This window comes from Lithobates pipiens, unplaced genomic scaffold (assembly GCF_037356315.1).
Source record: "Lithobates pipiens isolate NorthernLeopardFrog02 unplaced genomic scaffold, aLitPip1_a1.2 Scaffold_19, whole genome shotgun sequence".
In the NCBI taxonomy this organism is placed as follows: domain Eukaryota; kingdom Metazoa; phylum Chordata; class Amphibia; order Anura; family Ranidae; genus Lithobates; species Lithobates pipiens.
The window spans coordinates 65,397,181-65,423,866 of record NW_027507764.1 but is presented as its reverse complement, the minus strand read 5'-3'; the positions used below and the strand labels follow the sequence as shown (position 1 = coordinate 65,423,866).

At 45.1% G+C, this 26,686-nt stretch overlaps 1 protein-coding gene across 1 annotated transcript in view; it reads left to right on the top strand.

Annotated features, from left to right (window-relative positions):
- Positions 1-18,772: 18,772 nt before the first annotated feature.
- Positions 18,773-26,686, top strand: part of SRI (sorcin) — a 31,401-nt gene continuing 23,487 nt past the window's right edge. Inside the window, exon 1 of the mRNA XM_077490841.1 lies at positions 18,773-18,923. Coding sequence (XP_077346967.1) covers positions 18,882-18,923 — 42 coding nt within the window. The 5' untranslated portion in view covers positions 18,773-18,881. The remainder of the gene's footprint in view (positions 18,924-26,686) is intronic.

Here is a 26,686-nt window from a genome sequence, read left to right as displayed (position 1 = left end):
GAATTTGTGTAACATATTGTACTAGAAAATATCACTGTACCAATGACATGAAATTATTTGAGAAGATAGCCATCAAAACAGATCTAGGGATATGTGTTGATGACTTATGTCTTCCATTGCATAAAAACTGAGAAATTTGGGCCAAAGTGGCCAACAAATATGAGAATTTTATAACAATGTGACAACATGTGACATGACCACAAAAAACTAAAAAAATGAGGACACATCAGTCCTCTGCCCATCATGCAAGCCTGGGACATTGACCCTGATGTAACAGGCAATATTTGGCTACAAAGGTGGGTAGGGGGACAATCAAGCCACAGCGGATGAGCCAAGCTATATGAAAAACTAGAAAAAGAAGCACATTTTTGTGCATGCTAGTAAGATGGATCAATATATTGCTGGAAGAAAAGGTATTAAGAAAATGTAAGACATTAGTACAGTTTTCATATGGTACATGGGGACCTAAAAAAAGGGGGGGACTATTTTCAAATCTTAGTGAGAGGTCTCTTTGTATAGCTGAGGTGAAAACACCTATATGGGACTTTGTACGTGTTAGTGCTATTGTCTCGGGTTAGCTGTTTAATAGTAGGACAAATAGCTTTATTGTTTCAAGGGTGTTTGGAGTATTTCTGCAAGCACTCATGATATCCTCTTTAGTGAGGAAATCTTTCATACACATAATCACATCGCGGGGTGGTTTATCAGGTGTAGGTTTAGGGCGAAGAGCTCTGTGGATTCTGGTTTGTCAGGCACCCGATTATGGAAGAATTTAGTTACTGCTGGGATGAGATCTGTAACAGATTCAGGGATCCCATGCAATCTTATATTATTTCTGTGATTACGATTGTCTAAATCTTCGATCTGAGCCTGCATGTATGAAAAATGATCAGCCAGCATTTCATAATCCTTCCTTAGGTCATTATGAGCCAGTGAGAGTTCGTCATGTTTTGTCTCAAGTATGTCTGTTCTTCCTCCTATTGCTGCAGTCTCCTCTGATAGTACATTAGTTGATTTGTGCAGCTCTAGCTGAATCTTATCCACCAATTTCTTATACATAGAGGATATACTAGCATCAATATCCGCTTTAGATAGCGGAGAGTTGTACTCACAGCTTCTCTGTGTGTTGATTTGATCCAGTGTAGGATTGCCTGAGGCCCCCAAGGGGCCAGCGCCATTTTGAGACCTTTTTTTGCCTTTCCTGGTGTAAAGAAGAACGTTCATAAGTGTGTGCTGACCACGCGCCTTTTTGCCCGACGGCATGCACTACACTTTCCCACAGGAGTGCTTGAAGTTTTGGGGTGAGTTGGAGGATCGATTGGCCCTGGGATGGAGTTTGGCTGTCTGGGTCAGATGGAGCTTTGTCTAAGCACCTCCATTCTGCACCGCAAGTACTTTTAAATTACTTTTTTTCCTTTAAAAATGTAATTTTGTCTTGGACTGTTCTAAACATGGGAAACATGCGCTACTTTACAGGCATACTATAGACACCGCCCAGGTACCAAATTTAAAGGAATATTTCACTTTTGTTGTTTCACTTTAAGCATTATTAAAATTACTGCTCCGGAAAAAACTGCCATTTTTAAAACTTTTTGTTTGCATTGATACATGTCCCCTGGGGCAGGACCCAGGTCCCCAAAGACTTTTTATGACAATAACTTGCATATAAGCCATTCAAATTAGCACTTTTGATTATTCATGTCCGTGTCCCATAGACTTTAACGGTGTTTGCATGTTCGAACACATTTTTTGCCTGTTTGCATATTCTGCTGTGAACCGAACGGGGGGGGTGTGGTGGTTTTTAGCTCATCCCTACTACATACAAACCTACAGCACTACCTCCAGCTGGCCAGGTCAGTATGTTGTACGGACCTGCCATTCCTCCTTCTGCTATAACCTCATGGTCACTCCAGTGAATATGATCTCATAGCAAAACTGTTCAGATTTGTAGTCCTTAATCAAACACAAGTGTGGTAATTAAAGCACTCATAGTTTATTAACACTTCCTTCAGCTGTCCAACTGAAAACCCATATAGTATTATCGGCAGAGAGCTGGAGGAAGTGTTTGCAGATCTCTGATGTTACATCCGTGATCACTGACCATGGGTGCGATGCTTTGCAGGCTCCTGAGAGATTGCACAATTTTCTTTTGTTCATTGAAGGACACAGCTGGATCTTAAGATCCTGACCTATGGTAATAATAATGCCAAGGTCGCAGGCCCAAGACCCGAACTGGCCAACAGTCGTGCTCAACACAGCAGGGCACCTCATGTTACGCGAGAGCCGGGTGCCATTGCCCCTGTGTATTTGCTTACCATATCGTTAGGGTCCTCCTGAGGGGATCCTTATTCCATGTCCACTAACTGTAAGAATGGAAGCACCCCAGGGGGGTGAGGTGGGGACTTCTGCGTGCCCACTGAGGGGAGGGCCCCAACACATCAAGGAGCGCACTCCCTCCTATCCCTCCCCTGTCAGTAGGCATGCAGTTTCTTCCCCTTCCTCCTTGAGTTTTAAGAGGGTCACCATCCCCCAATTGCCACTGGTGCTATCCCCATACGAGCCAGTAGCCAGGACCAACACAGCTGCAGCCCAAACAACCAAGGGTGCATGCCCTCCTTCCCTCCCTCTCCAAACCTGTGACCTTGTTGTTGCACTCATATGGGCCACCAGCCGAATCCAACTCGGCAGCAGCCCAAACAACCTGGGTGTGCACTCCCTCCCCCCCCCCCCCAGTGGATGTGCAGTGGCCCCTCCTGTCCTCTTGGGGTTTTAAGGGGCCTGGTCTCCCTCAGTGCTACCATCTCCCAATGGCAGCATTGAGGGATAACGACCCCCTTAAAACCTCAAGGGTTGGGATGTACTGCTGCCGTACTGGGCTTAGCTGGTGGCCCATACAAGGATAACGACAAGGTTGTGGGTTTGACTACATATTTTCATGCAAAAATATGTGCATTTACTTCTTTTTTTTTTAAAGGTGTAATTAGTTTTTAAAAAATGTCATGAGTGTTACCCTGAGGAATTGCCAACGTGAACCTGTGCATGATGATCATCTCCTGTTGGACTCCCTTCGCAACTGACAGTTCCCCAGTGCAGCTAGAATATAAGCAGCAGTGCCGGGTATGCTAGCTGATGTCACTGGATAAATATAGTTGTCACACTTGTAACTAAATGAATGGCTTCCAACTGCAGCAGCTGAAGGATCAGGGGGCAGGGAAATTAGCCAAATTATTCTCAGAACTCCCTATGCATTTTTTTTTTTTTTTTTTTTTATTTAGTAGTATGCGACATACAATGCAGAGGCAACTTCACAGAATGTGTGATACAAATAGTTACATACAAACAATCATATTGCATGGGTATCAGAGCCAATGATAAGAACAAGAGGAGAATAAAACATAGACAGCTGTGTGGGCTATTCGAGATGAGATTAATGCTCCATCTCGTTCGGATCCTCTTTTACTTAAAATATTATTAACTCCAGCTCTGTTACCCTCGAAGAGTTTGGATATCTGTAGATAGGGGAAGAGTATTATGTAGTGGTCAAATGGGGTCGGAACATACCGTATTTTTCTTTTATTAAGTTAAGAAGGGAAATAGTAGGACTGAGAAGAGGGAGAAGGGGAGAGAGCAGAGCGGGAAATGAAATGGCAGAAAAGGAGATGAAGAAGTAAGGGGGTAGTGTGGGTAAGGTGGATAGGGTGGGGTCCCCTCTCAGGGAGCAAGAGACCCTTTCGGCTCGCCAGCTCATTAGCCCGCCAAAGTTTGGGACAGCTATTTCCAACGTTCATCATGAGCTTACTAAATCTCGCGGAGGTATTACTCAGAAAAGCGAAACTGGGTCCAATAGAACCATCTGTTCCCATGCTCCTCCGTTTTGTCCCTCATTGTGGCAGTCAGGTCTTCCATGCGTTCAATATCATTCACCCTTGCAAACCACTGGGTCACCGTTGGAGCAGATTGTTGCTTCCACTGACTTGGGATGCAGGCCCTGTCTGCATTGAGGAGATGTTTAAGTAAGGACTTATGATAACGCTTTCTCGACATGGGAGTTAGATTGAGAAGAACTGCTGCGGGATCATTGTCTAAAGAAATGTCTGTGAACTTGTGGACGAGTCTCAGGACAGGTTGCCAGAATGTTTGTAGTTTAGGGCATTCCCAAAAAATGTGGAGAATGGTGCCAGCCTGTTGCTCACATAGCCAACAGCGGTCAGATTGACCGGGTAATATTTTTGCTAGCACCACCGGTGTACGATACCAGCTTGTGATCAACTTGATGATATCTCAGTATGATATCTCCTGGTATTTACTGCAGAGTGACGACTTATGGGCGAAAAAGAGTATTCTGTCCTTCTGTGGTTTGGAGAATGTAATTTGTAGGTCCCTTTCCCATTTAGCTAGAAAGGGCGGATCCGTGGAGGATTGTGCTTCTGTCAGGGTTTTGTAGGATCTAGAGAGGGACCCGCGAATTGGGCCATCCTCCAGGCAAAGGTCCTCGAAGGGGTGGAGTTGTCTAGAAAAGAGCGAGTGATTAGGTAAAGATCCAAGGAAGTGGGTAAGCTGTCTAGCTCTCCAGCTATCCAGTGCAACAGGTACTTGTTCTCGCATTATGGTTCCCATGGGAATCCAGCCCGTGGGTCCAAGAAATAGGGCTGCTCTCAGAAGCCCCTTTGGGGCTTGCCCGGGAAAAAGGCCTGGTCATATAAGCCTGGAGGAAATCCAGGATGTCCAACAATTGGGGTCATAGGAGAAGGGAAGTTAGTCAGGTGGGATAGTTGAAAAAAACGCTCCATCTCGGCGAGCGAGGGGCCAATTAATGGGTGAGTAGTCACACAGGACTCCAATGACCTCCTCGCCCAGGGCAGACCAGCCAGTGGGGCCCGCACCATCTCCTGCTCTAACTTGACCCATAGCTTCAGTTCCCCATGTCGACACCAGTCAACCACACGTGTCATGTGCGTCGCTGTGTAATATAAAGCCGGGTCCGGGAAGCCAATACCTCCCTGCAGTTTCAGTCGCAAGAGCATTGCCATACCAATACGCGGATATTTGCCGCGCCAGAGGAACTTGATAAAAATTGAGCGAACTGCATGAAAGAAAGTCTGGGGTATTTTAATAGGTAAGGCTTGTAATAGGTACAGAAGTCGTGGCATTGCGTTCATCTTTAACACGTTACAGTGTCCGAACCATGATAGAGCCAGTGGGTCCCATCTTTTAAGGTCCGCTGTAAGCGCTGTCAAGAGGGGCTGAAAGTTCAGGGAAAAAATGTCCTTGGTGTTGGCTGGTATTCTGGTGCCCAAATACTGTATAGACCGGGTGGCCCATTTAAATGGGAAAAATGGTAGTAAACCTGCCAGTGTGCGTTCCGATATGGAAACATTCAGAGCCTCTGGTTTTTGAAGCTTGACTTTAAACTTGGACAAGGTACTGTATCGTTTTAATTCGTGTAGCAACAAGGGCAGGGACGTTATTGGTTTTGTGATAAAAAATAGGAGGTCATCCGCGTATGCGGCCACTTTGTGGTGATAGTAATCTGACTGAACCCCGCTTATATTAGGGTTGTCTTTTACGTGTCTAAGAAATGGCTCCAGGGAGAGGACGAAAAGAAGGGGGGAAAGTGGGCATCCCTGTCTGGTCCCGTTAGATATCGCAAAAGGCTCTGAATCTATCCCGTTAACGCGGACCGTGGCAGTAGGGCTAGAGTATAGAGCAGCTATCCAGTCCATTATCGATTTAGGCATTCCGAAGGACCATAACGCTTCCTGGAGAAATACCCAATCCACCCTGTCAAATGCTTTTTCCGCATCAGTGGACAGGAGTAAGAGTGGGGTGCCTGATCTCTTCGCCTTCTCTATGACGTTAAGCGTCCGGACGGTATTGTCCCTCGCCTCTCTGGACTGTATAAAGCCCACTTGGTCTAGAGCCACCAGGTGCTGCATAAAACCGCTGAGCCTGGAAGCTATGATTTTCGTGAGGAGCTTAACATCACAGTTCAGAAGAGAGATGGGCCTGTAGCTGGCGCACAACATCGGGTCTTTTCCAGGTTTAGGGATCACAGAGATAGATGCCCTAAGCATATCTGGAGGGATGCGATGTCCTTCCAGGATGGTGTTAAAGGCTTTAATAAATTGGGGGGCCAACTGTGTCTGAAAGGTTTTGTAATATGTAAGCGTAAAGCCATCCAGTCCCGGGGCCTTCCCTGGCTGTGTGTCTGCTATGGCCGCAGTCAGTTCTTCAATGTGGATAGGTTGGGATAGTAGTTCTTGGTCAGTCTCAGGGAGCGCAGGTAGTTTAGCCTCTCTGAGATATTTCTGGATATTGGAAATGGTGGTGGCGGGAGTGGTAGCTGCCTGAGATTGATCTAGATTGTAAAGCTTTGAATAGAACTCTCGGAAAGTCGCTGCGAGGTCTGGGGATGCATGTATCTAGGACCCCGTCGGGGTTGATAATGCAGGAATGTACGATTGTGCTCGTTTCACCCCGAGTGCATTGGCCAGCAGGCGGCCGCACTTGTCCCCATACTCATAAAACGATCGTCGTGCCTTGAGTAGGACGTGTTTAGCTTGATATAAAGAATGGTTTCTAATTGCCTCTCTTGTCTGGAGCATCTCTGCTTCCAGCATGGGATCAGAGCTCGTTTTGTGCCTCTGCTCCAGCCGATGGAGCTTCATTAGCAGGTCTGTTTTTGCACGGTGTTGCTTTGCCACGTGTCCTAGTTTAATAAAGATCCCCCTGATGAAGCATTTATGTGCTGCCCAGACAGAGAGAGGGTTAGACACAGAGCCTGTATTATTTGCAAAGTAGTCCCATAATTCTGTGTTAATCTCTGCCGCCCCCTCGGGGTCTTTAAGGAGCGTTTCGTTCAGACGCCATAGTGGTGTCTTCTGGTGTAAGTGCGGAATCGTAAGTTCCAGAAGGACCGGTGCATCTGGCCGATCGCTGCTCTAGAGGCGAGGGGGATGGTGGAGTGTTGGATTCGAAAAAAATCTATCCTGGAATAGGATCCGTGGGTGGGAGAGTAAAAGGTGAAATCCCTTTCTCGTGGATGGAAAATCCTCCATATATCCACCAGTTGATGGTTATGTAGCAACCTCTTTGAGGTTACGATGTGCGCTTTGGGGTAAAGAGGATGATTGTACCGAAGAGTCCTTAGAGGGATCTAGGGTAATATTAAAGTCCCCACCCACAATGAGAATGCCCTTCCAGAACGTCTCCAGTGTGGTTAGGAAAGTTCCCAGGGCCTGAGCTTGATTCGTATTTGGTAGATAGTAGTTCGCAAGGGTAAACGTGTGAGAATCTATTTTTCCTTTTAAGAGCAGGAACCTGCCCTCTGGATCTCGAAGTTCATCCAGATACTGCCAGTGTAGTGATTTGGATAGTAAAATGCTCGTCCCTTTGGATTTGGATGAGGCAGATGGACTATGGTAAGCCACCGGGAATTGCTTGCTAGCAAGCTTTGGTACCCTGTCCGCCCGAAAATGTGTCTCTTGGAGAAAGACTATGTGTACCCTCTGTCTCCAGAGTTCGGACAAACAGCTGGTTCGCTTTTCTGGAGAATTGAGTCGTTTAATATTCCAAGAAAGAAACTTAAGAGCCATGGTAGCGGAGTACCTGCTCCCCGAGAGGGGGGTGGGGAGGGGAAATAAGGGGGGAGAGGAGGGGAGGGGAAGGGAGTAAGCGAAGGGTAAGAACAAGGGTGCAAATAGGTGTCAAGTATGAGCTGGGTGAAAGGGGAGATAGAAGGGGGGAAGAAAGAGAAGAAGAGCTATCAGGGGGTGTATCTCCAGTAAAGAGAGCTACTGCCACCAGGTCAGAGTGTACCTAAATTGGGAAGTGGTAGGGCAAAGTCAAGCGCGGAGCCCCAGCCATTGGGACCCCCCGCAGCAACAGCAGGAAGTAAACTAGAATACATTATAATCATATGACAAAATGACATCACCAACATGGCAAATAATACAACGATGTTAGCATCTCAGGGGCCATATATTTTAGTTTCCCATAATATTCATTGCATTCATCAATCTTATTGGCAAGTAAGAACTGGAGGCCTCACACCAGTTCCACAGTGATAAATCTCACCTCCTCAGCTTTCAGACATTTGTGTTAGTAAATCAGGATATACAGTGTCCCAGTGTCCTCTTGCCAGCTCCATCATGAACAAAATGTAGCTGTCCGTTTGGACTGCCGCATACCCATGAATCAAGAATGAGCATTTGTTCGCTAGCTGAAGGACCCTGTGCACTACCAGGACATTTGGATAAGCTAACAAATTTTTCTTGTTTAATATTTTAGCTGCAATCTCTTTTTCTTGAATGTGATCTGTTGCCAGTAAGACTTTGCCTAAGCCCCCTTCTCCAAGTACAATGTGGAAGTCAAATTTGTCTAATGTCAAAGGGACTGGAATAGGGACTCGGTCTTCTTTATCGCTGGCTACTTTGCTTCTCTCTCCAGTGTCCTGTTTTTTTTGGGCAAAAGCCTTGAAACTGAGGTAAATTCACCTTTAGAAGGAAATTTCCTTTTATGCTGGTCTTTCTCATATCTTTTGATGTATAGCTCGCTTTGTGCATGCAGTTTTTGTCTTTTTGCCCATGGCACATCTTTGAGATCTTTCTTGGCCTCATTCTTTGTATACGATTCTTTTGAATGCCTGTGAGGCTCTTCCAGGATCCCAGGAACTGCTGACTTCTCAGTGGGCTTCTTCTTCCACTTAAGAAGAGCACAGACTTTAGCTCTGAACAGGGCCATCTTTAAGGCAAGGCAAAAGGGGCAGCTGCCCTGGGCCCTGTCATTGTTGTGGGGCCCAAAGCAGCTGCCCTTTACTTGCCAACTACCCCAGTTTAAATTCCCTTGTCCCTTGAAGTTTTAGTCCCGTGCTGTGTCCTGATATCTCAGTGCGAAATGCTACTACTCATGCTGCCCAGCTCTGCCCTATTGTTGTGTACAGATGACTCACCAGCAGACCCTGTGTTTACATCTAAATAACCGTCATTCATATGTAAATAGCAGCAGCATTTTTATGTAAAAGATTGAGGCTGGCTGCATTGATATGTAAATAAAGGCAACATTCATATGTATATCATGCCCCTCTGCAGTGAGGAGATGATGTTCTGTAACCTCTAGCAACCAATCAGTGAGCAGTATTACTGTGCAGTAATCTCTACAATCAACAAGCAGAAATCATGTGCTGCAACCTCTTGCGACCAGGCAGTAAGAGGTAATGATATGCTGTAACCTCTGACAACCCATTACAATCGCTGCCTGATCTGTTACAGTAAATTGATTTTAAGCCTAGCTGATATTTATTGCATGTCTCGGAGCATGTGGAGAGCGAAATTGCATGGGAGGAGGCCCCAAGAAATTTTTTGCCCAGGGTCCAATCATAATTAAAGACGGCCCTGGCTCTGAATCCTTGTTTTGCTGTCTTTCAGGCTTCTCCCTTTCTTTGGGGATCTCAGGAGCTACTGACTTCTCTTTAGGCTTTGTGTTAAACTTTAGAAAAGTGTCAGCTCTGACTTCTCTCCAGAATGGTTTGTGCCTCTTTTCGTTGTTCTCTGGTAGTTGTTTTCTGTAGTCTTCTGGATCATCCAGGGGGCTTGTACGCCTATTTTTTGGAGCTCTCAAATATTTTGGATTTCCAAGATTTTTGTTAGTGTTTCTATCCAACTATAACTGCATTATATCAATTTAAATTTTAAGAAGAAAGAAATGGCCTGGAGCTGAAGTACCACTGGGAGGAGGGCCAGCATGACTTGGGTGAGGCAGTGAGGCAGAGGCAGTGAATGGGAGGTAAGCGGTTAATGGGGATTAGGAGGCAGGCCAGGGGGTGGAGTTTAGGACTAAGCTGGGGGGCGGCGTTAGTGAGCGGCGGTCAGTTGGTGGTGCGGAACGCACCGAACAGTTGATTTCCCACCCTCCCTCCCTTAATTTATGGCTTTAGTGGATAATGGATCTGGGGTGGTTTAATTTTCGTAGTTGGTGCATTATGGGTTATGGGTGTAAATGGGTGGTTACCTTTTTTATTGTCATAGCAGCGGGAGGTCTATGGGGTCTTTGAAGGCGGTGCTGAGAAATAATGGAGGTTTAGGGGGGGTTGGGCCCACATGGAGGTATGGGTGTCCTTTCCCTTAAATGGTAACAATGGTGTGTAGTAGGTTGTATCTGGAAGGAAGCAGCTGGTTGTCCTTAAACTTGCGTAATACATGACGTAGGGCAATTTAATAGGTGTACCGATACAACTAGTTGGTTGGAAATTATAATTTGCCTTTAAGGACCTCTAGATCAGGAAGGTTTAATACTGTTGTGTATTTGGTTGATAATGTTTATGTAAAAATGTATTATATGCATTAAGTTATATGTTTGTCTGAATTTTGTATTTTATTTGTTGTAATAAAAAGGCTGCTATGGCCATTCGACTCCAAAAGAATTGTGTCGTCTGATCAATTGCTAGTAAAGATGTATAAGGGAGTAGAATGTTATTTACGGGAGCCTCACGAATATGCACATCCCTTAGTCATGTATACACCGTGCTGAAAACAAAAAGGTACAGATGCTGTAAACACTTGGAGCATTCTCACACCCACAGAGGTCATACATTATAGCTGAAAAGACGCACTGTATAGCAAAATTATAATGGTGGATTTTGGGCAAATATATTTTGGGCAAAATCTCTACTAAGAGAACATTTATGAAAGAGTGCCCACATGATATTTTTTTTGCAGCGCATGCAGGGGAAACAGCCCAACATTTTCATGCCTTTTGGTGCTATATGTAATACTGGCTGTAACTCTCTTATCCACTCCTCATGATTCAGCCCGTCAAGTATCAACATAAGTCATCAGTATCCATAGCCATACACCAATAATAAGGGAAAGAAGAGAAAACTTTGAAAAATTTACGAGAGCGGTGACGCAAAGTGTCAGCATGCAGCCACACAGATGTGAACCAAGGGCTTGTTGGAGGGGCAGTAAAACCACGTGGTTAAGCTGTTTTTACCACCCCCAACTTCTCCCACTTTAGCTGCAGAGGGAGCAGCTGGGGGTGTAAACATGCTGTGGCTGCAGCTGGAGGTATACCCAGGGTGAATGGGCCTGCACTGCAACTACCCCGCAACTGTGTGGATTGCACAGTTGAGGTATAGTGATGCTGCATTTACGGGCTTAAAACAGGTGGTGAGGAGGCAACATAATGCCTCTTTCCTGCCTTTCAAATGCTTCTGAAAAGCGATCTGTGTATGGATTGCTTTTCAGAGGAGCAGCAGTCCTGACTGCTATCACACACAAGCCCTACAAAAGCAGTTCTGATGGTACAAGAATGGGGGGGGGGGGGTGTCTGGATTAAAAGTAACATACACACAGACACATTCACACATATGCAGACACACACACATACAGACAAATGCACACACACACACAGACACATGGATACACATACAGACATACATACATACATACAGACACATGCACACACATACAGACACATGCATACACATACATACAGACACATGCACACACACGCATACAGACTCAAGCATCCACATACATACAGACACATGCACACACATACATACAGACAAATACATACATACAGACATGCACACAGACACATGCACCTTACATACATACAGACACATACATACATGCACACACATACAGACACATGCATACACATACATAGACACATGCACACACATACAGACACATGCATAGACATACATACAGACACATGCGCGCACACACATACAGACGCATGTATACATGTACATACAGACAGATACATACATACATACACACACATACAGACACATGAACAGACACATGAATACAGCCCTTTTAAAAGGAATCTAGCTTGTAGCACAGTACTCTACCTTTCCAGCTTCCTCATTCAGCCGGGTACTGCACTGTAGGGGGAAGCAGAGAGCACAGCACACTCCTCTGCACTTTAATTTCACTTTTGAAGCCGACGGAGCTTCTCACAGTGCCAGGGATCGGTTCATCTGACAGCCCTGATCCCACGGCACACCAGGCCGGCTGTTCAAAACCGGATTGTAGGCCGCAGTTGGCCCGCAGGCCGGACTTTGGACATGCCTGGCATAGTGGGTGTAATGCAAGGTAGATTCATGGGCGGCAGACACTTCTTGAACGCAAAAAGGTTTTATTCCTCTTGAACAGAACTTTTGGAGAGGGGGATCGGGCCAGGGCACCCTTTAGTAGTTGCAATGTTAATTAGCAGACTCCAAGACTTCTACAGGTAGACAGCCATGCAGGGAAAGGCATCCAGCAAGACACCCCATGTGCATGTATAGGAATGCTGTCTCCTTTGGCAACAGTCTTAGAACAGTTCCTAACACAAGTTATGAACTCCTTTACTTTCTCTATAGTCACTTCTTGTAGGTTCTCAACCCACTGAGCTTCCAGCCTCCCCTCACTAAACTTGCTGATTCACTGACACCGAATCCCTTGAGCTCTTCCAATCTTCACTTAAGTATCTTCCTCAAGGGTCACCCCTTGGGTCCCTAGCTTGGCACTCCAGATACTTCTCAAGCTTCACACCACTGGCCTGCTTGGTCCCTGGCTTGATACACAAGGCTGCTCTGCAAGCATCACCTCCACTGGCTGGGTCCCTGGCTTGACACCTGCTGAAGTTTCCATATTATTCACTGTCCCCTTTGGTGAGAATACTGCTCTGGTACTTGCTTCAGCCATTTGTTTGCCAGGATTCCGAAAGTACACTCCACAACTCTTCGTGCTCTTGTTAGCCGATAATTAAATACCCTTTTCTCCACAGAGAGTGACCGTTTAGCATATGGCCTGAGCATTTTTTCTGACAGAGCGAAAGCCTCATCGCCGACAAATATTAAAGGGAGAGAGGGTTCAGATGTTCCAGGGAGTGGTCGTTCATTCGGGAGGTCAAGTGTGTTCTCCCGAATCATTCTTCCAAAACTGGAGTGGGAAAAAATGCTAGAGTCAGAACTGCTCTCATAAGAACCAATGTCTATGTAGATGAACGAAAAGTTTGCATCAGCCACTGCCAGAAGAACAAAAGAAAAATATTTTTTATAATTAAAAAATTTTGTCCCACTACCGACTGGCCTCACAATTCTGATGTGCTTGCCGTCTATGGCACCAACACAGTTAGGGAAGTTGCAGCGCTCCCAAAACAACTCAGCTTTGGTGTTCCATTCCTCTTTGATTGGTTTTCTCATGACCACATCTCTTAGGACCTCCCAGGTGGCGATACAGGTGTCCCGCACAATTGTGCTCACCGTAGATTTTCCCAATTTGCACTCGTAGTGTAAGCTGTCAAATGAATTTCCAGTTGCCAGGTACCTGAAAAATAATATGAAATTACTTAGTTATGTTTTTTTTATTACAGAAGGTCTCATACGCATTAGGTAGCGGAGCCTCAAGGACACACTTCAGAGACACCAGAGACTGCAGCGTGAAGCAAGGAGTGGGTCTGGTGCCTTCGCCAGATACATGGATTTTTTTAAGCCAGTTTTAGAATTGAGGAAGTAAGTTATCATACATGAATCGGTCACTCTACCATATCTAATTAACCTGTCCTACCCCTAACCTTTACTCCCCCTATCAGCTTTATACTTTTTAATTCATAACACAGATCCAATTTACATTTTTTGTATTGCAGCACGGAAGCAAGTTGGGAGGAGGAGGAGGGGGAGGAGGAGGAGCATGCTCCTAGTGTTGACGATGATGAAGGAGTATCATTTGCTTGCACATATCAGGGGGAGTCATCTATGGAGCTCCAGGGTGAGCAGATCGAGGTACATGAGTCCTCTGCCGAAGTTTTGCCGAACCCTCTAGTATTTATGAGACCCCCAGATCACGAATACCATATCCCATTCCTTCACCAGTTGCCTCTGTAATTTCACCCCCAAGTAGAACCATGGATATTAGCAGACAAATGGATATGAAACCACTTGACTCAACATCTTACCATGTCCTGACACAAAACAGACCACCACAGCTATATGAGCAAATAACATCCCTGCCAAAACAATTCCCTCCTGTAGCAAGACCAATGGAACAGTACAAACCGATAATTCCAAATCATTATCCATATCACAACTGATCTCTTGAATTTCCCTCAAACATGCCTACACCCTATCGACACTATGGACCCCCAAGTGTACCACGGGATACCGAGATATCACCACCTGAGCCATGCAGGAAATATCCCTCAACACAAGGTGATGCCTTGCAGCGAACACCACCGAGCTCTTCAACAGCAACACTACAACGGCATGATGTAACCAAGCCTGATGAACATAGTTCGCCAAGTTTTTTGAATTAGTAGATGACCATCTACCAATTCCGCTACCAACTTCATGTTATGTTTTTGTTAAATAATTTTTTGTAATTTTGATGGTTTGTTCAAAAATGCTATCTTATTTCTAATGGCTCAGGGAAATAGAGATGGAGAGAAAAAAGATTAGGGGGAAAGTGGAGATGAAGATGCGAGGGAGGAAGGATGAAAGAGAGGGAGATGACAGGGAGGATGAGGTGGAGAGGTAGAGTTTCAGTTACTAAAGTTTTGAAAGTTAGAATTAAAGTTCAGTGGCAGTGCAGGTAAAGACAGACAGTCAGAAGAATTTAAAGAGTCAGAGGGAGTTAGAGAGTCAGAGGGAGTTAGGGAGTCAGAGGGAGTTAGGGAGTCAGAGGGAGTTAGGGAGTCAGAAGAAGTTATGGAGTCAGAGGAAGTTAGGGAGTCAGAGGAAGTTAGGGAGTCAGATTGGAGAGTCAGAGGAAGTTAGAGAGTCATATTGGAGAATCAGAGGACGTTAGAGAGTCAGATTGGAGAGTCAGAGGGAGTTAGAGAGTCAGAGGCAGTTAGAGAGTCAGAGGGAGTTAGAGAGTCAGAGGGAGTTAGAGAGTCAGAGGGAGTTAGAGAGTCAGATTGGAGAGTCAGAGGAAGTTAGAGAGTCAGATTGGAGAGTCAGAGGGAGTTAGAGAGTCAGAGGGAGTTAGAGAGTCAGATTGGAGAGTCAGAGGGAGTTGGAGAGTCAGAGGAAGTTGGAGAGTCAGAGGAAATTGGAGGAGTTAGATTGTTTCGATAACATTTCCTGCAAAATATGTAATTGCAAAATAATTACAAGTTTTTGGAAGACAATTTTGTTGTGATTTCTGTCAGCATTCTTTGCATTCCTTACTAGAGCTTACTATGGTGCATAGCATAAATTTTCACAAAGTATATCTATGAAATTTACTTTAATGTAACAAGCAACCTTTCCACTGGCTCCACACTATTCTGGAAGGTGGTGTTCTGATACTCCAAACGTGTACCAAGCAGCCAAAGTAATTCATCGAAACTAAGAATAAAACCACAAAACCAATGTAAGTGACAGGATAAAGCACATACACGCAATCAAATTGAATGGTAAGAGGCAAGAGTTCTAGTAAAAGGAGAAAATAGATAGCAAGTGGGATTGGTGGTCAGTGGGATGCATGCCCTTACATTGGTGGTCAGTGGGATTGGTGGTCAGTGGGATTGGTGGGCAATGGGATGCATGCCCTTACATTGGTGGTCAGTGGGATTGGTGGTCAGTGGGATGCATGCCCTTACATTGGTGGTCAGTGGGATTGGTGGTCAGTGGGATGCATGCCCTTACATTGGTGGTTAGTGGGATTGGTGGCCAGTTGGATGCATGTCAGTGATAGAAAGGAGGGATGAGGAGAAGGAAGAGAGGTACAGTTACTAACCTATTTACTGACATCCGGGAATAGTTGAAGAACTTCTCCTCATGCTGCCTGAGATCATTATAGAGGATCCTGAACTGGCCTCTCTCTTCCCTATTTTGGATAATTGGATGGACCCAATATATTCTTGTACTCATCAGTCTCTTCCTCCTCCTGCTCCTTTTCCTCCTGGCTTTGTCCATCAGCACTGCAGCAGTAGCAGTAACAACTGCTGCCATGATTAACGGCATATGATAAAACATAATGGCCAAAAATCAAGATCCTCACTCACTACACACAAAGAAACCACACTCCTCAACGACAATACTCTCCCCACAAAAGAAAACCGGGAGAAGCACAGGAAATTAACACCCATTTTTTCTTGCTTTTTCGATTGGCCTGAGCACAAAACGCACCTGTACCTCATTTACATTCTAAGCGCATTGAATTCACATTAAATTCGCAATACAATCGCGCTGGTAATAACTAAACACGCAATGAAAAAATTACCATCACAAGTGTGAACCGGCACTTAGATTGCACACAGGTGGACATCATTTCACTAATTACGTGACTTCTGAGAACCGGTTCACACAGGGGCGATGCAGATCCGACTTCAGGTCGCCACTAGTCGCCTTAAGTCACACTACATGTAAAAATCAATGTAAGTGAATGAGAGCCGTCTTAATGCGTACTGGCAGCGGTGACAGAAGACCGCTTGTAAAAGAGCTAGAAGAAGGCGCGGTGGCCCGGCAAGAAGAACCGAAGAGGGGGACAAGACCCCCGAAGTCGGAAGAAGAGGGCGGCGGCGGCGAAGAAGAATGCCGGGCTCCTCCGCTAGTAAAAGAGCTAGCAGAAGATAGCGGAGGAGTCCGGCGAGAAGACCCCCGAAGACGGAAGAAGAACCCTGGAGCTGTGCAATAAACTATTTTAACCCTTGTGTGTTGTTGTTAGTTTTAAAATTTTTTTCACAGGTGAATGGGTAGGAGTACATTGTACCCCATACTCATTCACATAGGGTGGGGGGCCGGTATCCAGGGCCCCCTTATTAAAGGGGGCTCCCGGATTCCGATAAGCCCCCCGCCCGCAGACCCCGACAACCAACGGCCAGGGTTGTCGGGAAGAGGCCCTTGTCCTCATCAACATGGGGACAAGGTGCTTTGGGGTGGGGGGGCTGCGCGGCCCCCCCTTCCCCAAGGCACCCCCCATGTTGAGGGCAGGCAGCCCAGGAGGGAGGGGTGCTCGCTCGTCCCCACCCCCTTTCCTGGCCGGCCGGGTAGCGTGCTCGGATAAGGGTCTGGTATGTATCCGTTTTTTCGGCGTAGGGGGTTTCCCTTAGAATCCATACCAGACCTAAGGGCCTGGTATGCTCTCGGAGGGGGAACCCATGCCGTTTTTTTTTTTTTTATTTGGCGTGGAGTTCCCCCTTAAGAGCTCATTCTCTGATTGGCCACGGCCTGGGGCGACTTAAAGTCGTATTGTAAGTCGTGTGCAAGTCGCGTTGAAGTCGTGTCCAAGTTGCCTCCAAAAGTCGTGTTGAAAGTCGTGTTGCCCCTGTGTGAACCGACCCTAAAGGTAATTGGTTGCACCTGAGCTTTTTATGGGCTTCGTAACAAAGGGGGTGAATACCGTACATACGCACATTATCAGTTTTTCATTTTTCAAAAATAGTTTTATGTATATATTTTTCTAATTTTATTTCAACAACTTAGACTATTGTATTCTGATCCATCACATATAATTCAGATTAAAAAATCATTAAATTAAAGGCTGTAATGTAACAAAATAGGTAAAATGCCAAGGGGGTGAATATATTTGCAAGGCACTGTAAGTCCTTTGACTTTGTTTACAATCAAAGGGTTGTAAGAAAAAAGTTCTCCATTGGGGCCTGTTCACACCAAGAATCAGTGTGATGCCATTTTCAGCCCATTCATTCATTTATTCAAACAGTATTATGTAATTATGTTTACATGCTTTATGTTGTGCAGAGTGGGTACACCTGAAGTGACAGTATGCAGGGTGGGACCCCTCAATACACCTGAAGTGACAGTACGCATGGTGGGACCCCTCAGTACACTTGAAGTGACAGTGTGCAGGGTGGGACCCCCTCAATACACCTGAAGTGACAGTGTGCATGGTGCGACCCATCAGAACACCTGAAGTGACAGTGTGCATGGTGGGACCCCTCAGTACACCTGAAGTGACAGTGTGCATGGTGGGACCCCTCAGTACACCTGAAACGACGGTGTGCATGGTGGGACCCGTCAGAACACCTGAAGTGACAGTGTGCATGGTGGGATCCCTGAATACACCTGAAGTGACAGTGTGCATAGTGGGACCCCTCAGAACACCTGAAGTGACAGTGTGCATGGTGGGACCCCTCAGTACACCTGAAGTGACAGTGTGCACGGTGAGACCCCTCAGTACACCTGAAGTGACAGTGTGCACGGTGGGATCCCTCAGAACACCTGAAGTGACAGTGTGCACGGTGGGACCCCTCAGAACACCTGAAGTGACCGTGTGCACGGTGGGACCCCTCAGAACACCTGAAGTGACCGTGTGTATGGTGGGACCCCTCAGAACTCCTGAAGTGACAGTGTGCACGATGGTATCCCTCAGTACACCTGAAGTGAGTGTGCACAGTGGGACCCCTCAGAACACCTGAGGTGACAGTGTGCATGGTGAGACCCCTCAGTACACCTGAAGTGACAGTGTGCATGGTGGGACCCCTAAGTACACCTGAAGTGACAGTGTGCACGGTGGGACCCCTCAGTACACCTGAAGTGACAGTGTGTATGGTGGGACCCCTCAATACACCTGAAGTGACAGTGTGTATGGTGGGACCCCTCAGTACACCTGAAGTGACAGTGTGCATGGTGGGACACCTCACTACACCTGAAGTGACAGCGTGAACCTTGGGGAGGCCCTCAGTACACCTGAAGTGACATTGTTCAGGATGGGGGCCCCTTGATTCATCTGGAGTGACAGTGTACAGGGTAGGACCTTTAGTACACCTGAAGTATCAGTGCCTCAGCCCTGGGAAAGGAGAATAGCAGATCTCCCCCAGGAATGCAGGATGCAACTCCCACCCCACGCCCAGTTCGGAGAAGAGTGGGCGGGGCCTCGCCTTGCTGTTTATCAGGGTGAAGTCACCGGCAGTACACCCAGTCTACTACACACAGCTCTGCACTGATGGCTTATCCCGGAGGAGGAGGATACTACCCGTCCGGTGGGGTGAGTGTCTCGGCTGGGGACTACAGCCCTGGTATCCGGTGTGTGCACTCTGCACTGGCCCTGCCTAGTCCCAGGGGACTTTAGGCTAGTCCTGTGCTGTGTACTGTACACTGTCATCCTATAATCTGCTCTGTGCTGTACACTGGCATCCTATAGTCTGCTCTGTGCTGTACACTGGCATCCTATAGTCTGCTCTGTGCTGTACACTGGCATCCTATAGTCTGCTCTGTGCTGTTCACTGGCTTCCTATAGTCTGCTCTGTGCTGTACACTGGCTTCCTATAGTCTGCTCTGTGCTGTACACTGGCTTCCTATAGTCTGCTCTGTGCTGTACACTGGCTTCCTATAGTCTGCTCTGTGCTGTACACTGGCTTCCTATAGTCTGCTCTGTGCTGTACACTGGCTTCCTATAGTCTGCTCTGTGCTGTACACTGGCTTCCTATAGTCTGCTCTGTGCTGTACACTGGCTTCCTATAGTCTGCTCTGTGCTGGTTATATCATGTACAAGCTACTTGGTGCACAGAGCTCATAGAGATGGGGGACAGCCCTCGGGATGGGGGACATTCAGGTCTGGGGTGGGGGGGGGGGGGGGTAGATGATACTTGTTCCTCAGGTTAGAAGTTATCCCATTTGTGACCACAATGGGACTCCATAAGTCCAAATGTACAGTATGTAGTCAGAAGGTCGGGGGTCATTCCCACAGGCGGGCGTGTTAGGGTACACATATGTTGTAAAATGCATCGTAGACCTTGTTGTGTGTTTTAACATTTATCCTCGGAACACACTGCACAAAAATACAGCATGTCATTTATTATTATTATTATTATTATTAAGTATAATATTATGTATGGGTTTTTTTTTTTTTAAAGCTGCACGCACAGTGAAGCGTTTTCAACTCATAAAACGCTCCTCTCAAAAGTTCCAAAACACCCAACAAGCACAATCCCATTAATTTAAATGGCCCCTGTTTACATCTGAACATTCTGTCGTCTGAAGCAAAATGCCTGAAGCTCAAAATAAAGTACACAAGCTTCTTTTTAGGCAAATTACAGGCGTTTTACATTGGTGACCTTTTGGACCTCAAAACGTCTGTGCAAAAACACCAGTGAAGCATACACCAGTGTGTTGTGTTGGTGTGATCTGAAACAAAAGGACATCAGGCAGATTGCCTTGTCCATGAATTGGGCGTTGCTGTCCAATAAGGCTGGTGTGAATGAGCGAACTGTGTATGTGTGCGCTCTTAGTTCTCAGACTTGCTCTGTCAATCGGACAAACTAGGGTACACACACACACACACACACACACACACACACGTGCAAAATAAAATTTCCAGGGTCTTTCCTGTGCCCTGGGAGCCAGAGGTGGCACGTACAGTGAGCTATGGAAGGGCATGGCTTGCACACATGTAAACAAAAGCGCTTATTTTCACCAGCGTTTTCCTGAGCATGTGCACATGACCAGTTTTCACCGAATCCAAAACGTCCTCATTCAGGAATCATGTGTGCACGCGCAGGAAAATGCCAGTGCAAAAAAAAAAATGCGTTTTATACAAGTACGTGCAGCCATACGCTTCTATGTTGTAAACTGTTGGCACTATAATATTATTATACAGGATTTATATAGCGCCGACAGTTTACATAGCGCTTTACAACATTAGGGCAGACTGTGCAATACAATTCAATACAGGGGGAATCGGAGGGCCCTGCTTGTTAGAGCTTACAATCTATATAAATCCTGTATAATAATGACCACCTGTGGTTCCCCGGGCACAGGAAAATGTTGGGGAGTTCTGCGCTAGCGCTCCTTTGCGCCTGCAATCATCTGTGTAGCAGAAGTGAAAGGTTATTGGCAGATCAGCTGATACATGGTGATGCTGCTAGACTTGGGCTGGGCGCCTTTGCTTTAACAACTGCTCACTAAGGGGTTAAGTAGACAGGATGCAAATATTCTAACTGCTATTCTGCTCAGGGATACGGCGCAAATGATGACTACTGACCCCCCCCCCCTCCCCACCCCCTTTCCTTTTGTATAGAGGTAAATTTCCTTGGGGCGCGTTCACACTAAAGTGATCCATTGCATAGTGTCACTGCACACACATGTTCTGGCACATAGTAAGCTCAGCCCATTTTGTTATGAATGTCTCGTCTACACACCCTATGGGGGGGGGGGGGACAAGCGTGACCCTCTTTTTCGAAACCCAGCGCACTGCGACGCATGATCTATGTCGCACGCTTTTGTGCTCTGCTGTACAATGCATTGGAGTTACATAGTTGGTAAAGTTGAATAAAGACAACAGTCCATCCAGTTCAACCTGTAGGGGGTACCATTAACATTAACATCTCACACACTAGGCTCTTCTGAATGACTTTTTCCTGAATGGAGAAAAGCAGCATGAAAAATGCGCCTAAAGTTTTGTTTAGGCTCATATAGACGATATGTTCAGGGGTGTTATTTTATTTTGGCCTTTTGAAATGAATGAATGCTCAAGTGCTAAACACGCATTGCGTTTAGACACGTTTACACTAGGAGCGTACCATTTTTTATTTTTTCTAGCCAAACACTCCTGAAAACTTTGTGCATTCATATTTCTTCCCCCTAAATGCCCCTGTATGTAAACGCCTAGGGGTGCATGGATACCTAGCACAGAGAGGCATTTGGGGGCAAACAAAAGAGTCAAACGCCCGCAGTGTGTATGCGGCCTAAATGACATGTATGGAGTGCAAAGGTGCGTTACCAGGAGGTAAGGCAGTGCCCATTAATTTGTGTGTTTAGAACCTGCATTGCCACCACACAGAATTGTGGTTGGGCCCCTCAAGAGGGCAGGAGATTCAATGCCAATTAAATCCCCCCCCCCCCCCCCGTGTCCCATTGGGGAGATTTTCCTTCACATCCTGTCCCATAGCCAGGAAAGCATTCTCCTCAAAAATTTGGAATTTTCTTTCACTTATGGTGATAATGAAAATCGCCGGCGGGGGGGGGGGGGGGGGGGGGCGCTCCCGTGTCCTGCATTCCGCGTCCTTAGTCGCCAAAGGCAGGACTTGGCCCTGTCCCTGGCACCCGCGTCATTGGATTTGATTGACAGCAGCACGAGCCAATGGCTACAGGGGCCAGTGGATTGTGAAACGGGAACGTGGAAAGAAAAGCAGAAACCAAAACATTACATGGCCACATAGGCATGTTTAATGCGAAAATCAAGACCAGAATATTACCGTTGTTCCAAACATTAATTGATTATGTGACTGAGATTGACAGGGGAAGGGGGGAGTAGGGGAGAGTGGAAAAAGTAGGTAAGGACAAGAGAGCTGGCGGAGAAGGAAACAAGACAAGAGGAAGAATAAATGATTTGATAGAGAGAGAATGAAGGAACATCCGGGGCCAGAGGATCCTGTGTTCTACTCACCGATCGTAGCAGATTCGCCCGCTCTAAAGGACGATATCTGAATGATGCCTGTAGCTACAGCCATTACTCAGCTATCCCCGCTCAAAGCTGAGGACGTCATTTGGCGTACGGCGGGAAGCGGTTAAACTATAAAGGCCTTTTAGTATAGAGTTGTTCAGATCTTGATGACCTGGACTTGCCTACCCCTAATGGATTCATACTGTAGGCCTGGGAGGTCACCAAGTAAATCTATAGATTGGCCCATTCATACTTTAAATAGGGAAGGAATATTAGAAGAGGGGAAAACAGAAATGTAAGATCACCAGAAATGCCGATCTACACCGACATATTGCTTAAATGATTGTCCATGTAGTATTCCAATCTGAGGGTTGAGGTTAAAATTTTACATTCTTTTAAGTAATTGGAGGCTGTGGGATGGATAACCACTTGTTCCATTTCTTTCTAAAGGTGGTGGTGGAATAGTTGTTGTAAGCCCCGCATCAATTCGAATCGTGCTTGGGTGTTCAATCTTGGATATAACCGTCGATGGATAGATTAGGTGCTTCCCTAACTTTCCACAGACTTGCTATTGTGAGTCTTGATGCTATTAAAATGTGAACCACAATTGTCCTGTTTTTATTATGGTTTAATAATAATAATAATAATAATAAAGCTGTAGCAGGAGGGAGCGGGGAAAGGTTCCCTGTGATATCTGCTATGAAGGATGATGCTGAATTCCAAAAGTTTTTCAGGGTTTCACAGCTCCATGGAGTGTGTAGAAGGTTGCCAGTCATTACATCTACATCTCCAACAAATGTTGGATGAGGATAAACAGATTTTTGATAATTTTGTATGGACATTGTACCACTGTTCAATACATGATGATGATGATAATAATAATTCATCATCATCAATTATTTGAAAGGATTTTTTCCATTGATCCCAGGAAAATTCTTGATCCAAATCTCTCTCCCATTTAATCATATGAGCATTCTTGTTATTTTGGTGGGAGTAGTAGATCATAGAAAAGGGAATTTTTTTTTCCTATTTTGGTCCTTTTGGTAAGTAAGATGCTTCCAGGTTATCAGGAGTGAAATCCTTTAAGGGTTTATCTTTCCAAGCTTACTCATAATTACAGCCTTGAAGTTCATGGGTAGATTTTTGTATAAATGGTAGTCTTGTTTGATCCCGTTGTCTACTGATAAACGAATCCTACAATCATTTATTACTTCTGCTGGGAGAAATACTTTGGATTTTATTTCTATATATTTCGTTTTAGAAAGGATGTGTTTCCATGCTAGCATTGTGGCTTTAATACTTAGTAGATTGGGTGTGATTACTTTAGGAAGTACGGCATTAGCTATTGCTAGCAATGAAATTTGAGAAAAATTCTGGACAGCCGCACTCCAAAGAATAGCATTTATTCGTCAAAAGGAATCAAACAATACATACCACAGCAGAACGGACAGAACTGATGCGTTTCACACTATCAAACAGTGCTTAATGATAGCTATGATTAAGCACTGTTTGGTAGTATGAAACGCGCCAGCTTATCAAACAGTGCTTAATCATAGCTATCATTAAGCACTGTTTGATAGTGTGAAACGCGTCTGCTGTTCTGTCCATTGTGCTGCGGTATGTATTGTTTGATTCCCTTTGATGAATAAAGGCTATTCTTTGGAGTGCGGCTGTCCAGAATTTTTCTCAAATTTCATTGCTGTAGGCATTGCCAGCACCTGTGGCTTCCAAACTAGAGGAGAGGTTCACTTCACTCTGACCTGCCGGGAGCGGTGATATCTCTTTCTCTATTGGCTATTGATAGGGCGTAGAGATCATAACCTCTTTTTAGTAGATTATTTTTCTATATGTAACCATAACTTGCCTTTTGGTGAGGTGAACCAACATTTCATCTGGTCTAATATGGATGTGTAATAGTAGTTCTTAATGTCTGGTAGATTCATTCCTCCAAAAGATTTATTGGTAGTCAAAATTGAAAATGCCACTCAGTTTCTTTGTATTCCCTATAAAATGTTAGGTTGGTATTCGATTGTGTGAAAAATTTGGAAGGTATTGGGATAGGGAGGCATCGAAAATTAGTATAACATTTTTGGTAAAGTTTTTGTATTTTAAATGTAGCTATTTTACCGACCCGGGAGAAATGGGGTTTTCTGTATCTTTTACAGATCTTTAACTTGTTCTAAAAGGGAGGAGAAATTGTTGCTTCATAAATTTTTGTTGGTGGGAAGATGAGTTGTATTCCTAAATACTTTATCGAGGTATTATCCCAGTTGAATGCATGTTTTGTGCATAGATTTATTAATTATTGCAGTAGGGAGGGTAAAGCTTTTATTTTATTTTTTAGATTTTTGTATGTGACACATCTGGGTTGAGTATATAATGGCAGAATGTAAAGCCAAATTTGGTTGGAGTTTTTGATAGAATTCGACAGAATGCATTGGGAATATATTTTTCAGCATCTGATGCTAGGAGTAGAGAGGGCATTCATTCATTCATTCATTCTGTACTATTAGATTGATTAGGCTCAACATCCTTCTAGTACTGTCAGGCGCTTGTATTCCTTTGACGAAGCCTACTTGGTCAGGTTTAATAAGTGAGGGTGTTGTGTTAACTAGTCTATTGGCCAATATCTTTGCATATATTTTAAGATCGGAATTTAATAATGATGTGGGCCTGTAATTTAAAGGGGGTGAAAGTTCTTTTCCTGGCTTTAGTAATGTTGTTATTATTATGGCTTCCAGTACTTCTTTCTTTTTATAATTGTGTTTTTTGTTTGTTTTTTTTTTTTTCTCTCTAATGGCTATTTGTATTAGAAGGCCTCTAGCATAAGCTTTGTGCCACTTATATTTTTTCATCCGACGTAGGTACACATACAGCATCTGGCACCTCGTCCCAAGGAGTCAGATATTTAGAAAAGGATTGGGGTGGGATTATGATGGCGCCAACAGATAATAGAAATCAAAATGGTTAAAATTTTAGTTATTTTTAATTCTTAACCTAATTAAAAAAGCTAATTGGATCAGATCATTGTGTGTCATTGTATATTTCCATTTGGTGGTCATACAGGTAAAATTTAGGCTGTACAAAGGTTATGTGTCATGTGAGATCCCGTCATGTTTCGCCTATTTGGCTTCATTAGGGGATTAAGGAATCAACCGGAAGATGCAAGAATGGAACTATACAAAGGTATAATGTCAAAATTACATAAATAAACACATGTACAAGCATTACGTAAACAAATAAAACCCATTATAGCTCATTTGCCACTGTCCGTGGTTGAGCTGTGTTTTTAACACCACCACCCCTTTTAGCTGTAGAGGTGCCGTGGGTGCAATTTTTTTTGCCTCATGGCCGCAGCAGGAATTCTACCCCCATGTCGCTGTCGCCCACCGAACACAACCTTTTCAAGTAAATGGGGCCACTCTGCAAGCGTCTCACTACCACATGCTAGTGTAGGATTCAAGGGGTCAAAGCAGGTGATGATGAAACTCCTCCTCGCCAAAAATGCTCTCCTGAAGAGCGATCCAAACGGCACAGCATATGTCGACGAACCCGAACACCTGTGCTTATGTATAAGAGCTTTGTCTTCCCAGCCAATCAGGTCTCTGAACCCAGAAGAGGAGCAGATGGAAGGATCAGCCATGGAGAGGGAAGGGTAGGTATCGCAGGGCTGGAGGGGATCGCTTTTTCATAGTTTTCCATAACATTCTGAACATGCCATCACGTTATAGCGGAAGGCTCCTCCTGGGGGCCTGAAAGTTTGAGTTTACTTCCACTTTGAAGTGTGACATTGACTACTTCGTAGTGATGACAAAGTAAACTATGTTCTTTTGTAGCTCTGGGAGTATCGGTCCGCTTCAGGTTACATGGGGCACTCCAGCAACAATAACCCTTCCCATAGCAACCGATCAGTTTCCAGCAACCTACATTTATCATATTACAATGGAGCGTGCGGCTTAAAGAGGAACTAAAAGTTAAATTGTGACACGGGCAGGCTGTTTATTCCAGAAGAGACATTACACGTATCTTGTGCAATAAAGTACACTTACCTGCCTAGTGACAACCCTCAGTGGGGTATAGACTGAGCTGTGCCTGCAGTACACTGTCAGCGTGACGGGAGGACTGCACTCCCATGGCAGCCAACTAAAAACACAAAGCCTGTCACCAATAAAAAAAACTGGGGAAAAGATGGCGGCGAGGGACCTCAGGGAGGTTGGAACTAATGCATGCCATACATGTGTAGATTTTTGTTCAAAAATTTTCATTTCAAGAACGTACGTTTTTTTTTTTTTTTTTTTTTTTTTTTTTTGATTTTCTAATCGTTAGTGGGGGTCAAATCAACGGTCGTTTTCGACCATAGTAATGGG